Source organism: Andrographis paniculata, unplaced genomic scaffold (assembly GCF_009805555.1).
Source record: "Andrographis paniculata isolate CXL003 unplaced genomic scaffold, ASM980555v1 Contig98END, whole genome shotgun sequence".
NCBI classification, from domain to species: Eukaryota; Viridiplantae; Streptophyta; class Magnoliopsida; order Lamiales; family Acanthaceae; genus Andrographis; species Andrographis paniculata.
In genome coordinates this window covers 1,646,619-1,662,406 of record NW_026137637.1, presented here as the reverse complement: position 1 = coordinate 1,662,406, position 15,788 = coordinate 1,646,619, and the positions used below count along the sequence as shown (strand labels likewise).

General features: G+C 27.6%; 1 protein-coding gene across 1 annotated transcript; it reads left to right on the top strand.

Annotated features, from left to right (window-relative positions):
- The first annotated feature begins 368 nt into the window (after positions 1–368).
- On the top strand, positions 369–6,476 carry LOC127243704 (acyltransferase GLAUCE). Its single transcript, XM_051263854.1, has 2 exons — positions 369–920; positions 5,417–6,476. The coding sequence occupies exons 1-2, from the start codon at positions 465–467 to the stop codon at positions 6,311–6,313; spliced, it is 1,353 nt and encodes a 450-aa protein (XP_051119811.1). The 5' UTR covers positions 369–464; the 3' UTR covers positions 6,314–6,476.
- Positions 6,477–15,788: the final 9,312 nt, after the last annotated feature.

Here is a 15,788-nt window from a genome sequence, read left to right as displayed (position 1 = left end):
TTAGCCAATAATCTATGTATTGTTATCACACCACACTAAATGAAATAAAATACTCTTTCGTCCAATTGAAAGGTTATTATTTTCTATTTTCGTCAGTAATAAATACTCTTATAATTTACAATATATTATATTGCTAAAAAAAACTTAGATATATTTTTATCTTTTTTATTACAATCTAATATAAAAAAATCACCCTAACCCACGAGTTAAGACAACATATAATTAATAAATCCAACAGTTCAAAATTCACATCCCATCAACAACAACCCCACAAACTTTTCAACCTCCCCATTAAATACAGTACACCCTTCTTTTTCTTCTTCTTCTTCATTTCATCTGTATATAAATACCCAAACCCACCAACAAAAAACATTTAAATAGTATTTATCAAAATTTATCTTACCAATTTCCAAAAAATAAAATAAAATAAAAAATAATAATAATAACAAAAATATCAAGACAGCATGGGAACCCTCGACGACGTCGTACCGTCGATCCAAGACCTGAAAGTATCGATCCAAGATTCAACCCTAGTTTATCCTCTTCAATGGCGGAATCACGACAGCCCCATGTTCCTGTCCAACATAGATCAGGTCCTCAATTTTCATGTCCAAACTCTGCACTTCTTTCCGGCCAACCCGAGCTACCCGCCGGAGACGGCCGCGGCGGCGCTCAGAACTGCGCTGCAGAAAGTGATGGAGGAGCCGTACGATTTCGTGGCCGGCCGGTTCAAGACGAACCCGGAAACCGGCCGGCTGGAGATCGACCTGAGCAGAGCCGCCGGCGCCGGATTCGTGGTGGCGGCGACGGAATATTCCCTTGATGAGATCGGGAATCTGGTGTATCCGAATCCTGGGTTTATGCAGCTCATTGTTCCTGGAATTGAGAAGTTCGATGATCAGCCACTTTGTGTTATTCAGGTTTGTCTCAAATTAATTTCAAGATTCCTTAATTATTAATTAAGTTATTTAAAACACACACTTTGATCCATTTATCTTTTTTTCTAGTTTGGGTATGTGATTTTGATATTTTTAAGGTTTAAATGATAAAAAATAAAATAAAAAATATATTTATATTAGTGTCTTGTAATATAATATTTGTAAAAAAAAATTATATAAATATATTTTTAATGTTAATTACAATAAGTCAAAACATAAATGTAATTTTTTTTTTTTTTTTTCCGAAAACATCACATTATTGAAACAAAAATCCGATACTAAAATATAAGACCAAACTCCAAAATACAGAAACCTTTTGTAGGTTTTGTTGTTAGTTATTGGAAATAAATATAATTAAACTATTTGTTATTCTTTAAATATTTTGTAAAAAAATATTTATATTTTTATTTATATCAATACGTGGTATCTTGTGAAAGCAACAAAGTGAAGGTTTGTAAAAAAAAATTGTGGGATTTATTTTTTTTAATTTAAATTAAATTTTACTATTCATTAATTTTTTTTTTCTCCAAAAAACATACCAAATTAAATTTATATTTTATGCTTTTATATTAAATTAAAAATTATTTTTTTATTCACAAGATTATGATCCAACCGTCCCATAATTGTTTGACATTAAAAATATTCTTAAATTTGTACTATAATTTACTCCACAAATGTCATCGTATTTGTATTATAAAAGACTATTAAATATATTTTTGTCATTTTTTTTATTTGTACTACTTATTAATATAATAATTAATATTTAAATATCTAAATTTGTGTTTTTCTACTATAACGATTAAATTTTTATTATTTTCAAGATTATAATTCAAATCCAAACTTTAAAGAACCCGGATTTTTTAAAGTTATGAGCTAGAATATATAGAGAATTTCTTTGCGAAAAAAAAGATTAAAATCTACTATCATTAGAGATGTCAAATGGGGCGGGTTAGCCCCGGACCCGCTCTTAATGGGGTGAGTTTGAGTCTAAATAATATGTTTTGGGGCGGGTTGTGGATTTAAAATTTTAAACCCGGCCGGGTTCGGGGCGGGTTACGGATTTTACTAAAAACTCACCCTAACCCGGACCCGGACTCGAACCCGGATATTTTTTTAAATTATTATAACTAATATATATGTACAGTTATATAAAAAGAATATATTATTTATTTACTTAAATAATTTTAAATATAAAATTCAATTAATCGTCTGCTCCAAATAATTTTTGAAAATTATTATACCTAATATATTTATATTTATATAATAAAAATATATTATTTATTTATTTATCTTATTTTTATGGATCAATATTTGATTATTTTTAGATTTTTTTTTTTTTACTTTTAATGCTATTTGTTTTAGTATTCGATTGTTAAAAAAATATTTATTATTATATATTTTAAAAAAACGAGTTTGCAAGGGTTGGCCCCGAACCCTGCGGGACGTGTCCTGGGGCCGGGTGGAAGCGGGGCGGGGCGGGTCTCGGGGCCTGCAGAACCCGTCCCGAACCCGCCCCATTGACATCCCGAACCATCATCATTGATTTCAACTACTATTCGAGTAGCAATAAATTCGATAATAAATGAATTAGTTCGGCAATGGATGACACCATTTCATCTTTTCACCTGTTGTGCATATCCAATTTTCATCAATCATGTTTCTCGATTCTTTCCCATATGTTTATACACGTATTTTTGGAAGTTTTGATCTTTTTCATATTGATAACAACCCTTTTAAAAAACATCGAATTAAATACTTAAAACTTTTATTATATCATTTTTTTTTGGGTCAAAAAATATGTATTTAAACACAAGATAGACTATTATTTGCACTACCTTGTTATAGAGGGGATAATTATAGTGATTAGTTGAAAGTTTCCATCCCTATAACTTTCAATTTGAAAAGGGCTACTAATTATTGTAGAACTTCATTATATGTTTGTACATTTATGGTTGTATACATTAAATAAATATATAATACTTATTTTATTTGAAAATAGGGAACCCTTTATTTGATGATGGAGGGGAAAAAACATAATAATAACAATAATGGAGGGTTAATGATTTTATTGAGAAATTGAGTAGCAAAATAAAGCAAAGTAGATAAGCCCTAATTAGGGTTTTGCCCTTTTGTAGTTCTTCTACCTATAATACTCCCTCAGTCCCGTTGGAAGGGTGACCGTTTGCTTTTTGCACGTAGATTTTTTAATATTAGTATTATATTGGATTGTAGTAAAAAAAGACAAAAATACCCCTATTAGTATGGTGTAATATAAAAGTAATGGCATATGTGTAATATATTGTAAGTTGAAAGGATATTTATTATGTGAAAGAAGTAGTACAATTACTAAATTAGGAAATAGTAATCTTGTTTTGAGACGAACGAAAATGGAAAATGATAACCTTTTAATGGGATGGATGGAGAATATATATATACACACATTAAATAAATATATAATACTTATTTTATTTGAGAAGAGGGGACCCTTTATTTGATGGAGGGGGAAAAAACATAATAATAACATAACAATAATGGAGGGTTAATGATTTTATTGAGTAGCAAATTAAAGCAAAGTAGATGAACCCTAATTAGGGTTTTGCCCTTTTGTAGTTCTTCTACCTATAATATATATATATATCAATAAAGTTATAAATAATGTCTACTTATAGCCCACTAATCATATATATATATATATAGATATATAATACATCTCACTTATAATTCAAACTTCAACTAACCAAAAATGATAATAATAATTTACTCATTAGTATTTTGATTTTTCTTAAAAAAATAAATTTTGAAGTAATGATTTTATTCTCCATCTGTCTCGTAACAAACTATCAATTTTCCATTTTAGTCCGTTCCATAACAAAGTATTTATTTCATTTCTTTAGTAACTGTATTATCTAGTTAACATTACAAGTACCCTTATAACTTACAATATATTACACAAATGTCATTACTTTTATATCGCACAATATTAATAAGGTTATTTTAGTCATTTTTATTTTATTCCTACTAAGTCTCAATATAATACTAATATTTATAAAATTCTGTGCAAAAAGTAAACGGGTATCTAGTTATGGGACGGAGGGAGTATAAAAGAAACTCCACTATTTTTTTATTTTTTATTTTTAACCAAACCTTAGGCATGTGGTAGCTCTTTAGAGGAAAAAAGCATTTTATTATACGTTGCATGTAGGGCGAAAATAAGGGTTTTGTTTATCCAACACTAATCTTTAATTGTGATTCTAAAAAAATAATAATAAATAATACAAAATAATTTTTATAAAAATAAAAAAGTAAAAATAAAAAATTAAAATACTTATTACATAAAGTTAAAATATTCAACTTTAAAAATAATATTTTTATATTTTTGACACAATTATCAGCACCACACATAAAAAAAAATAATAAAATTAATTTATCTGAAAACGCTTTGAACGATGGCGCTGTTTTATTCTTTATGAAGTTTGATTTTGATTTTATTTTATTATTCAATTTTCGTGATTAATATAAAAATATATTATTATTATTATTATTATTATTATTTCACAAAATTACATCCAACTTACTGTTTTTATTTTTTTTTAGAAAAAAAAAAATCAAAAGAATACACTTCTCATTGCAATGGTTAATGTATTCACTTATATATATATATGAAAGTTTTTGGTATTTTGAGTTGTTTTCAATTTCAATTTTTTAGAGTGAAAATTAGTGGTTTAATGTCATATATGTATATAAATGATTGGTCATGAAAATTATACTTCCCTCCGTCTCATAACAAAGTATCTATTTTCTTTTTTAGCAACTGTTTATCTACCTAATATTAGAAATACCCTTACAACTTACAATATATTACACAAATGTCATTACCTTTATATCACACATACTAATAAGGTTATTTTAGTCATTTCTACTTTATTCTTACTATATCCCAATATAATACTAATATTTCTAAAATTACGTGCAAAAAGAAAATAGATATTTACTTATGGGCCGGAGGGAGTATAAGATTTTATTTGAATGATGTTTTTCAACTATATTTTTAACTATGCTAACTATAAGTAGCAATGCTTATTTGTGTGTTTTTTCTTTTATTATAAAAATATTTAGTAAAATATCTATATTTTAAATAAAATAATTAATATACGATACAATACTTTTAGAAAAAATTTATTAAATTGAATAATAAAAGACTGACAAAAATCACAAGGAAACACATGTTTTACGTTTGTTTGGTTTATATTTAAATAATTATTTCATTACGATATTTCATTAGAAAAAATAATTTCTTAAGAAAAAAATCATTAGAATTAAATAGTAAAAAAAAGTTAAAATCCCCAATTTTTATTTATTTTCCAAAATTATCGTATTATATTAAAAATTAATTTTTTATTCAAAATTTTTATTATTTTACTCCGTTCGTTATATTAAAAATTAATTTTTTATTCAAATTTTTTACTATTTTGTCGCAGCTGACGTCGTTCAAATGTGGCGGCTTCGTAATGGGATTGTCGACGAACCACGGATTATTCGACGGACTTAGCTCGAAAACTTTCCTCCAAAACTTAGCCTCCCAAGCATTTCCCGACAAGCCCCTCGCCGTCGTCCCGTGCAACGACCGCCGCCTCCTCGCCGCCCGATCGCCGCCTCAAGTGGCCTTCCCGCACCCGGAGCTCCTCAAACTAAAGCTCCCGATCGGCCAAGAAGCTCCGCCGTCTCCATCGGACCCCGACCAAGACGACCTCGATTTCAAAATCTTCAACTTGAGCGCCGCCGACATCGGATTTCTAAAAGAAAAGGCGAAATCCGATGGCGGCGCTGCCAAAATCACCGGCTTCAACGTCGTCACCGCCCACATTTGGCGCTGCAAGGCCCTCTGCTCCGGGACCGGCGAAGGCCCCAACCGCGAATCCATGGTCCTCTTCGCCGTTGACATCCGGTCGAGGCTCCGGCCGCCGTTGCCGTTGTCATTTTGCGGAAACGCCGTCCTCTCAGCCTACGCCGCCGCGAATTGCGGCGAGCTCGAGGCCGGGCCGTTCGGGAAATTGGTCGGCATGGTTGCGGAAGGGTCGACCCGGATGACCGACGAGTACGCGCGGTCGGCGATCGATTGGGGCGAGGTGTACAAAGGTTTTCCGAACGGCGAGTTTTTGCTGTCGTCGTGGTGGCGGTTAGGGTTCGACGAGGTCGATTATCCGTGGGGGACGCCGCGGTATAGCTGCCCGGTCGTCTACCGCCGGAAGGACATAATATTGCTCTTCCCGGAGATCGGCGGCGCCGCCGCCGGCAACGGCGTCAATGTGTTGGTGGCATTGGCTCCTAAGGAGATGGCTAAGTTTCAGTCTTTGTTCTACAAGTTCTTGGCATGATCAAATGCTGATTATTAATGATCTATTTATTTATATAATCTATATATATATATATTATTGAAATTTGTGTGTGTATTATTGGTGAAAATATTTGGTGATTATTGATTTATAATTATGGTTGATGAAAACATGTGTGGTTATGATCATTGCATGCAATTATTTGATGCAAATGAAAATTTTTTTTAGTAATAATTCAATAATAGTAATACCTACCTAATATTTAGAACTTACAATATATTACATAAATATCATTATTTTTTTATTACACAATACTACCAGGAACATTTTTATCATTCAATCAGGACCTAACCCTCAAGTAAGAGATGTCTCATCGCTATATTTACAAGGGTGGCGCGATTTAAATCGAATCTGAAAACATAGGCCCAAGCATGGCCCGATTGGAAATCATGACGGGCCGAGTAAGCCCTTTTGATTTTTGTTTTTTTATTTTTATAAAATTACTATAGTTTAATGAAATTTTATTTCGGACTTATCCAATTATACTTTGTGCAATTTTTTTGAAAAATAAATTATAGGAGTATTAATTTAAATAAATAGAATTAGAATAAACTATATATATTTGATAATCAATAATTTAAAAATATATTTCTATTTTAATTTCTTCTTTTTTTTTTATCTAATGCTTTGTGTGTATATATATATTATATTATGAAAATATATGAGAATTTATAAATAAAAAAAATATGATAATTTTGAGATAAGGGACTTCTTACAAATATTTCTAAATTAAATACTATTGAATTATTTTATAAAATTATATATATATATATTGTCGTTATTTTGGAAGTTATATTTTAGTGTAAGAATATGAAAATTGAATATAACTCTTTTGCTTTCAAGGTTCATTGTGTCTGTCAATGTCATACAGAAGAATATACTAAACACATAAACAAATTATCCCTCCGTCCCAAATACCGTATCTGCAACAGCGTAGACACGGTATTTTAGGAAGGATATAATTAGTAGATAATTAAGAATGTATTAGTGAAAATAATTATCCTGTAATATAAATAATTATAAATTAAGATTAAGATAACTAATTAGTTTAATTAAAATTAAAAAAAAAATTAAAAAATTTAAAATGAGATTAAAGTGTGTAATCATTTTCCAAAAAATTAAGTGACATGGTATGTGAAACGAAGAAAAACGGCAACGTGGACATGGTATCTGGGACGGAGAGAGTAATATTTTATATTTTTAAAAGAACTATTTTGAATTTATACATACAAATAATAATAATAATAATAATAATAATAATAATAATAAATGAAACTGATGTAATAAATCATGCATATCTTCTCGAAATTAATTATCTCACATATTTGCTAATATTTATTTATTTATTTTTAAAACTAGACCCATTTATAATTTTATATTATTAAATATTTATATATATTTATACACATTATAAGTTATTATTATTATTATTTATAATTGACTTATGTTAGTCATATGTTATGGAAGATATATAATTCTCCATCAATAATGTTTATATTAGTATATTTATATTGAAATATAATTTTTAAATAATTTAATTATATTTTAAAATTATTTTTGTTAAAAATATATATATATTATTGCATTCCAAAAATTATCCAACAAATAATATCCAAAATTCATAATTTGCTTAAAAAATTATAAATGATTAATTAAATATTTTAAAAGAATGAAAAAATGTACTGGACCATTATAAGTTTTAAAATTTATATTGTAATTGAATTTCATTAAATTTGTAGCTCAATTTAAAATATCATATATATATATATTTATATTTAAATAGTAAATATTTGATATAATGTATTTTAAATGAAAAAAATTATGAAATTATCAGGTAACAATATTAAATTGATTTTTTTTTTTTTTTAGAAAAAAACAAACTTCAAATGAAAATATGTTTGTAATAATTAAATTAACTGGGTATTTATTATATCTGAATATTTTTATTATATAACTGCATGCAATGGGTGAGAATTTGGATTTTCAGTTCGGATCAATCCGAAATTTTTGAAAAAGGTAATTTGAACCGAACTGAATTAACTGAAATCCGAATTAGAAAATCCGAACCAATCTGAAAAATAAAAAAATAAAAAAAATCTAAATTTCAAAATTCGGATGAAAAATTCTGAACCAAACCAAAAAATTCTTTTTAAAAAAAAAATTAATATTTAAAAAAAAAACAAAATCAGATTTTTATACATAATATTTAATAAATCTACATAATAAAATAATAAATAATAATGAAGTATATTAATATGTAATTAGTAATTAGTAATTTTTATATTTATAATAAAATATTATATTTTTATTATAATATTAAATACATAATATAAAATATTAATAAATTATAATTCGGATTTCGGATTGGATCGAATTTTTAGTATACCAATCCGATCCGATCCGATCCGAAAATCCGAAAAATTCGAACTAAATTTTAAATTTCGATTTGATTCGGATCAGATATTCGGATTCCGGACATTTTGCTGAACCCAACCCCCAACTGATACAAGTATATTGAAATTGGCTTCTTCTTTTTCAAATTAGTTAATTTTATTTTATTTTGCAAAATGTCAATTTCTATTATAATAATGTTTTGAATTTAAAGATGAATGTTTTCCTTTTATGTCATCTCTTTAATTATATTCCATTCCCTTTATATTATTTTTGTTGTTTGGTAAATACTTCAATTCAAACATATTATTCCTCTTTACACCTTTTCATGCATATTCACTCAAATTTTCAATATTTTTATATAATTTTTTAATATAGAAATTTATAAGTTATCATTTATAATATGATATGGATGAAATTGTGTGTTTTTGTTGGTTGTATTTTATATTTTAATAGTAATTTTATGTAAAAAAATAATACTTTATCAATCCGTCAGTTTTATACTTACGGAAAGAATAAGAAAGTTGACGTAAAATTGACAGATGAAAAATGTATATTTTTATAAGAAATAGTAATGATTGTATAGGAAAAAATTGAAAATTAAAATCAAAGTAAAGAATATAGTCGAAATGTTGCTATTATTATATAAGTACTCTTTTTGTCCCATAACAAAGTATTTATTTTTTCATTTTAGTTCGTCTTATAACAAAGTATTCATTTCTTTTTCTTTTTCTTTTTTTTTTTAGTAATTGTACTATTTATCTAACATTGCAAATATCTTTTCAACTTACAATATATTACACAAATGTCATTACCTTTATATCACACAATACTAATAAGGTTATTTTAGTCATTTCTACTTTATTCATACTACATTTCAATATAATACTAATATTTCTAAAATTCCGTGCAAAAAATAAATGGATACATAGTTATGGGACGTAGGGAGTATAATAAATTATTAAGGGTGTGTTTGTTTGGGAGTTTGAATTTTGAGTTGGGATTTGAATAGTAAAATTTTTTAATTTGAATAGTTATATGATGTGATATTTTGAATGTAAAATTGATTTTTAGTATAATATTAAAAATAAAAAATAAATGTTTGATTTAATATTTTTTGATAAAAAGAATAGAATGAATAGTATATTTAAAATCCAATTCCTCGAACAAACACACCCTTAAATAGAATAAACAAGATGTGGTTATAAATGAACCAAAAAAAAGCATCATTTGTATTATTCTTATAAAATAAATAAATAAATTATTCGACGTTGACGGTCTTTAGAGTTGACCCACCTCGACTTTGTCGAGGTCTGATTATTCTCAGGCAAGTCCAAAAATATAAAAATTTGGCTGCAATTTTTGTTACAAGAATCTGACGGTTTTTTAAATAAAGAAAGATTTGATAATAAAAAATTATTCTATGGTTTAAAATAATCTTTTAGACAATGAAATACTCCCTTCGTTCGTTCGCTAATGTCCTATTTGATATTTATACGTATTTTTAGGTAATTAGGGTTTTTGTTATAAAATGATAAATTTGTCTTTAATCTTGTGTATAGAAAATGAAAGAGTAAATAGAGTAAATAAAGAAAGGGTAAAAAGAGTAAATTTTGTATATAAAAAGGGAAAGAAGACAATAATTATTGAACATTCCAAATAGGAAAATAGGACGTTAGTTTGTGGACGGAGGGAGTATAAATTTTGATAAGAAATGTACGCCTTTTGAAAAATTACTCTTGATATACAATAATTTTTTAAACAGTGGAATATTAATTTGATGAGCCCATAAAATAATTAAATTTTGAAATAAATCAATTTGATCTCTGTTTGCATTTTAAAATTACTATAACAATATATATATATATTTTTTTATTAATTTATATTGATGATATAATGTTAATTAGCTCTAATTTGAAAAATCATAGGTCATGTTAACAAGTATTTGAACGAATAGGTCCGTAAGGGATGGCCTGATGGTATAAGGGTTGGATTCACCTGCCCCGTATCATTTTGAGGATGAATATTATCAGGGGCGGCTCATAGCAGGAGCAGGGGGAACAACTGCTCAGGGCCTATATTATCTATTATTATTATTAAATTTTAACTTTTAATTTATATATATTTTTCTTCGTAATTATCATATTTAATTTTAAAATTAAATTTTAATTTCTAATCATATATATATATATTTTATTTATTTCTAATCGTCTACGCTTCTTTACCTTACACCTACCCCAGCAACTCGATCAAAACTGCCTCACTTTTTCTTCACCCTCCTTCAGTCCTTCTTACTTTTCGAACTTTCAGACAAACCGTCTTTTATCTTTTTTCTCAAATTTACATTGTTCAAACGGTCACGTTCAACCTCTTGTCTAATCAAAGTCAATCAACAATATTATTAAAAATATATTTTAATAATGTATTTGTAGAGCCTATAATTTATTTTAGCTCAGGGCCTAAAAAAACTCCGAGACGGCCCTGAATATTATTAAAATAATTGAATTTTTATTGTTTTGAAGCAATTTTCTTATATTTAAAAAAGTAGTGAAAGAAGTTTTGCATGTATGATTATAAATTTTTTTAATTGGATTTGTAATAATCATGATAAAACTCTATAAATTGTAAATAAATAAATAAATAAAATCAATTGGGTTGAGTTAGATATGAACCAAAATAGATGAAAAAATATGCATATGTATATATTAGATATTTTGGTTATTTTATGGTCTAACCTAATTTATTTTTGGGTTTAATTATTCTTGTCCATTTAATAGCTTGGCCCATAAGCCCGCTATATTTCCAAACTAACTTATTTGAATCGAACTCTAATATAAGTTATTAGAACTTAGCCAATTTAAAACTAACATGATATTGTTTGTTTTAGATCGAGAGCCTGTACATATTTATTTTTGGACTTCTTCAAAAGAAATGTGAAATTACATATGTGACATGATAGAAATAGAATGTTCTCAATAATTGATTATTGTTCACAATATATATTTTTATGTATTTAACTCAGGTAAAATAAATTTATATTAAAATTATTTATTTAAATAGAACTTATTAACATATTTAATTAACCATGACAAAAATAAAATAAAATTATAGCATAGATATATCATATTTAATCTGTAATAATTATAACAAAACCTTTAAAAATGTACTCATTCAATAATATAAGAATAAAACTCATACAAATGAATGAAATGTATTGTGAGAATTTATTGAATAATTTGCTCACAAATTAGTTTTTTTTTTTTTTTTAAAGGTGCAATTTATCTGCATTTTATATACATATATAAATTTTGTTTTTGGGTGTACAATTTTTCATAAATATTATAAAAAATATATAATATATATACATTGACATAATATATAAAATATACAAAGTTTATTCACTCACAAAAAAAAAAAAATTTACAATTCAATACAATTCTTTTTTCTTATATTACCGATACCAATTTTTTATATAAAAAATAAAATTACATTCATAAAAAATACAACACCCAAACATTTCATACCATATTTTAACTAACGCTGAATATAAAGATGAATATAGAATATTTTATATATATTATAATTTAAATGGTCGATTTGGCTCCGAAGAAAAGTTTTAAGTTGGGAGGTGGAAAGGTGGGTGGATTTTATGACTCTTATTAACTCTTCATGTCCGAGGCAGGGCCTTGAGGATAGAGTGATTTGGACAGGGACATCTAATGGTATCTTTACGACAAGGGCAGGAAGTCGAGCAATTCAAAGAAATCTTCCCATTGACCTTACAGCAGACTTTATTTGGAAGAGCTCTGCTCCACACAAAGCACAGGTATTATTGTGGAGAATATTAAAAAAAGGGTACCTGTTTGAATGGAATTGACAAGGAGGGGTTTGTTGATTGTTGGGGGAGTGGTGTAAGATATGACCTCGTGTCATTTATTAGTTATGGATGATTTAAATAAAATAAAATAAATAAATGATAATATTAAGTAGAATTGGTCTAGTCAAATTAATAGTGGTTTAATACCACTTTATCATTATCCCACGTTGATAGAACGTGGGATAATAATTTTAACACAAAGGATTCTGGTCCTCCCTCTGCCTATAAAATGCCAGAACAGATCTATTCTATCACATACAAAAATTTAAACTTAAGCGTTTTGACATTGAGGCTAAGAGGGAGAAACCAGAGGATCCAAATCATCGCCTAAAGAAGAGGATCCAACTCATCGTCTAAATTAGAGTATCCAATTCATTGTCTCAACCTCGTTCTGAGAGAATGGCTTCCAACCAAGGTCAGTATATATATACGCATTTATATGATTTTGTGAGAATCATAAAGTTCAAGATTTGCAAATCCAAATCGATTATATTTTGTTTTAAAACTTACAAGTGGAATGCCCATTGTGTGGTACAGTGGAAGAAGAATCTGATCACCTATTTATTTATTGTAAGTTCGCATCCCATTTATGGGGAACAGTAGCGGGGTGGTTTGGAATTTATGGTCAATCCCAAAGGATGTCAAGGGTCTGGTTCTGTATTGGAAATATCAACAGAGGAATAGATCATTAGATGCTATCTGGGAAATTCTTTGTTTTTCAGTAGTTTGGTGCATTTGGATCTCAAGGAATGAATCAGTCTTCCAAGGAAAATCAATAATCCGAATATGAAATGGTAGAGATGGTGAAATGGATTTCATGAAAATGGTTTAATGCATTGTATCCTGGTTCGTTCAGTCCTACAGTGTTATTTAATGATAATTTGGAGCATTTTCAAGTAATTTCTAAGGAAATTACGGTGGAAAGCAAAGCCAATTTACTTTGGATTATTCCGTTAAGAGGTTGGTGGAAAATTAATGTAGATGGCTCAGCTTTGGGGCGTCCTGGGGTTGCAGCAATTGGAGCAGTGGTCCGAGATAATATAGGTGTGATTATTCTGATGATGTCAAAATATATTAGTGTAATTGAGTCGTTAAATGCGGAGTTTGAGGCAGTGTGGCAAGTGCTTGAGGAGATTTGGGTGTCAGTGGGATTTCCGGTTCCAAAACTGAGCTTGGAAAGTGACTCTTCAACGGTTGTTTCGTGGCTCCAAAGAAAATCCCAATATCCGTGGAGATTTGATGCCAAAGTCCAGGTAATTTTTAGCTTTCTTGCGCATTGTTCTGTTGAAGTTGCTCACATTTTTAGAGAAAGAAATAACTTTGCTGATGGATTGACAAAGAGAGGAGCTAGGAGAGACTCAGACTTGGTAGTTTGGTTATGACCGGGTATAGTTGGTTGTATTCATATGTGATGGGTTATTATGTGAACGGACATAAGTTGGTCGGAGAAATTACAAAAGATGATTATAAAGGAAGAATATATATAGGAGTGACATATGGTTATCGAATTATAGAGGGTGATGGCTACTACTGATTTTTTTTTTTTTTTTTTTATGCAGTGTATTGGATGTTAAACATTAAATTTGAGGCATTAGTGTTGATTCAACTTTGGCTGGCTGAAGGATTGGTGAGGAGGACAATATTGGAAAATATGTTAAATGAGATATGCAGATAATGACAGGTTTACTGTGATCAGAAGACTTTTTCTTTTACTTTTATGTTGATCATGTTTTTTGATTAATTGGAAGATTGATAGCAGTCTAACAGTCATTATTGATAGTATACAAGAGTGAAGGTTCTTGTAGTCGATTACCAGCCTAGAGTATGCAGATAGCACATTTGTGAAGGTTTTGTTTGCTTTAGTATGTATGTATGTTGCCTTACTCATTAATATATATGTTTTGCTTTAAAAATATATATATATATATATGAAAAATTACAAATTTTTTCATGTAACTATATTTATTTACCACTACTTTGCATTTTGTTAGAATATATTTTGATCATGTATCTCACTAGAAATTATGTTTGTTTTTTATTTTTATTTTTGTTGCTTTCTAAATAAAATAATAATAATGATATTTCATGTACAAAATGAGTGTATATTTTTATTTGAAATGAATAAAAAATTAAAAACAACATAATCAAACCATTTATTATTATTATTATTATTATTATTATTATTATTCACAAAATGAAACTCACAATTATATGACTAAATTTATATTGTTCATAGATATGTTAAATTTACTGTAGAAATATTATATTTAAAGAGTTAAGTCTTTTCTTCACCAAATATTTTTTCTGGGCACAATTCTTGATAAATGTGTTGCTCGTAAGTTGTTTATATTTTTCATTTTTGTCCGTCTCACATATATTTTAATCACAATTTAAATTTTATAATTCTTTTAATATTAATTAAATTATTTAGTTATTTTAATTTTAATCTATAATTATTTTTACAAATATACTTTTTAAATACTTACTAATTATATTTTGTCCAAATTCTCGTATTACAGTAACTCTTGACAATTTATCTGAGAAGAAGTAAATATTTTTTTTTTTATATTATTGACACAATTTCTCATAAAGTAAACTGCCCGTTTATATCCCAATAAATATATATATATATATATTATAGATCCAATTGGCAAATTATAATGATGCCAAGTGCGATTTAGGGCCAAAAAGCAAGACAACAATATTATATGATAGACAATTGGATTAGTATATTCCAAATTAAATGCAATATTTATCTGTCACATATAAAAAGATATATTATCCAGTTGGCAAAATCTAATGGAGCCATTTGCAAATAAAGTTTGGTGGAAAAAAAATAAAAAAAATAAAAAAAATTAAAAGACAAATTTCTGAAGAATCTTTGAAATCTTTATTCAGAAAATCCAGTGGGCAAATTTTTGGCTGGCCAATAACATTGTATATATATTATCCATCCAATGGAAAACTTTAATTTCACAAGTCTTTCTCATCTTTTTAAAATATTCAAAGTAATAATACTTATAATTGTTAAAGTTGTATGACATATTAACTCATTTTATGCTTAATTCCAATAAGATAGGTGTGTTTGGTTTTTTTTACTTTTTTTTTTTTTAAAATATATATTGTATCAAATATACTCCCTCCGTCAGATAACAAAGTATTCATTCTCCATTTTAGTCCGTCTCATAA

Excerpts from the sequence above, each read along its gene's own strand:
- LOC127243704 (XM_051263854.1), top strand. The coding sequence starts at position 465 with ATGGGAACCCTCGACGACGTCGTACCGTCGATCCAAGACCTGAAAGTA. Across the intron at positions 921-5,416 it reads AGCCACTTTGTGTTATTCAG|CTGACGTCGTTCAAATGTGG; the intron begins GTTTGTCTCAAA and ends ATTTTGTCGCAG.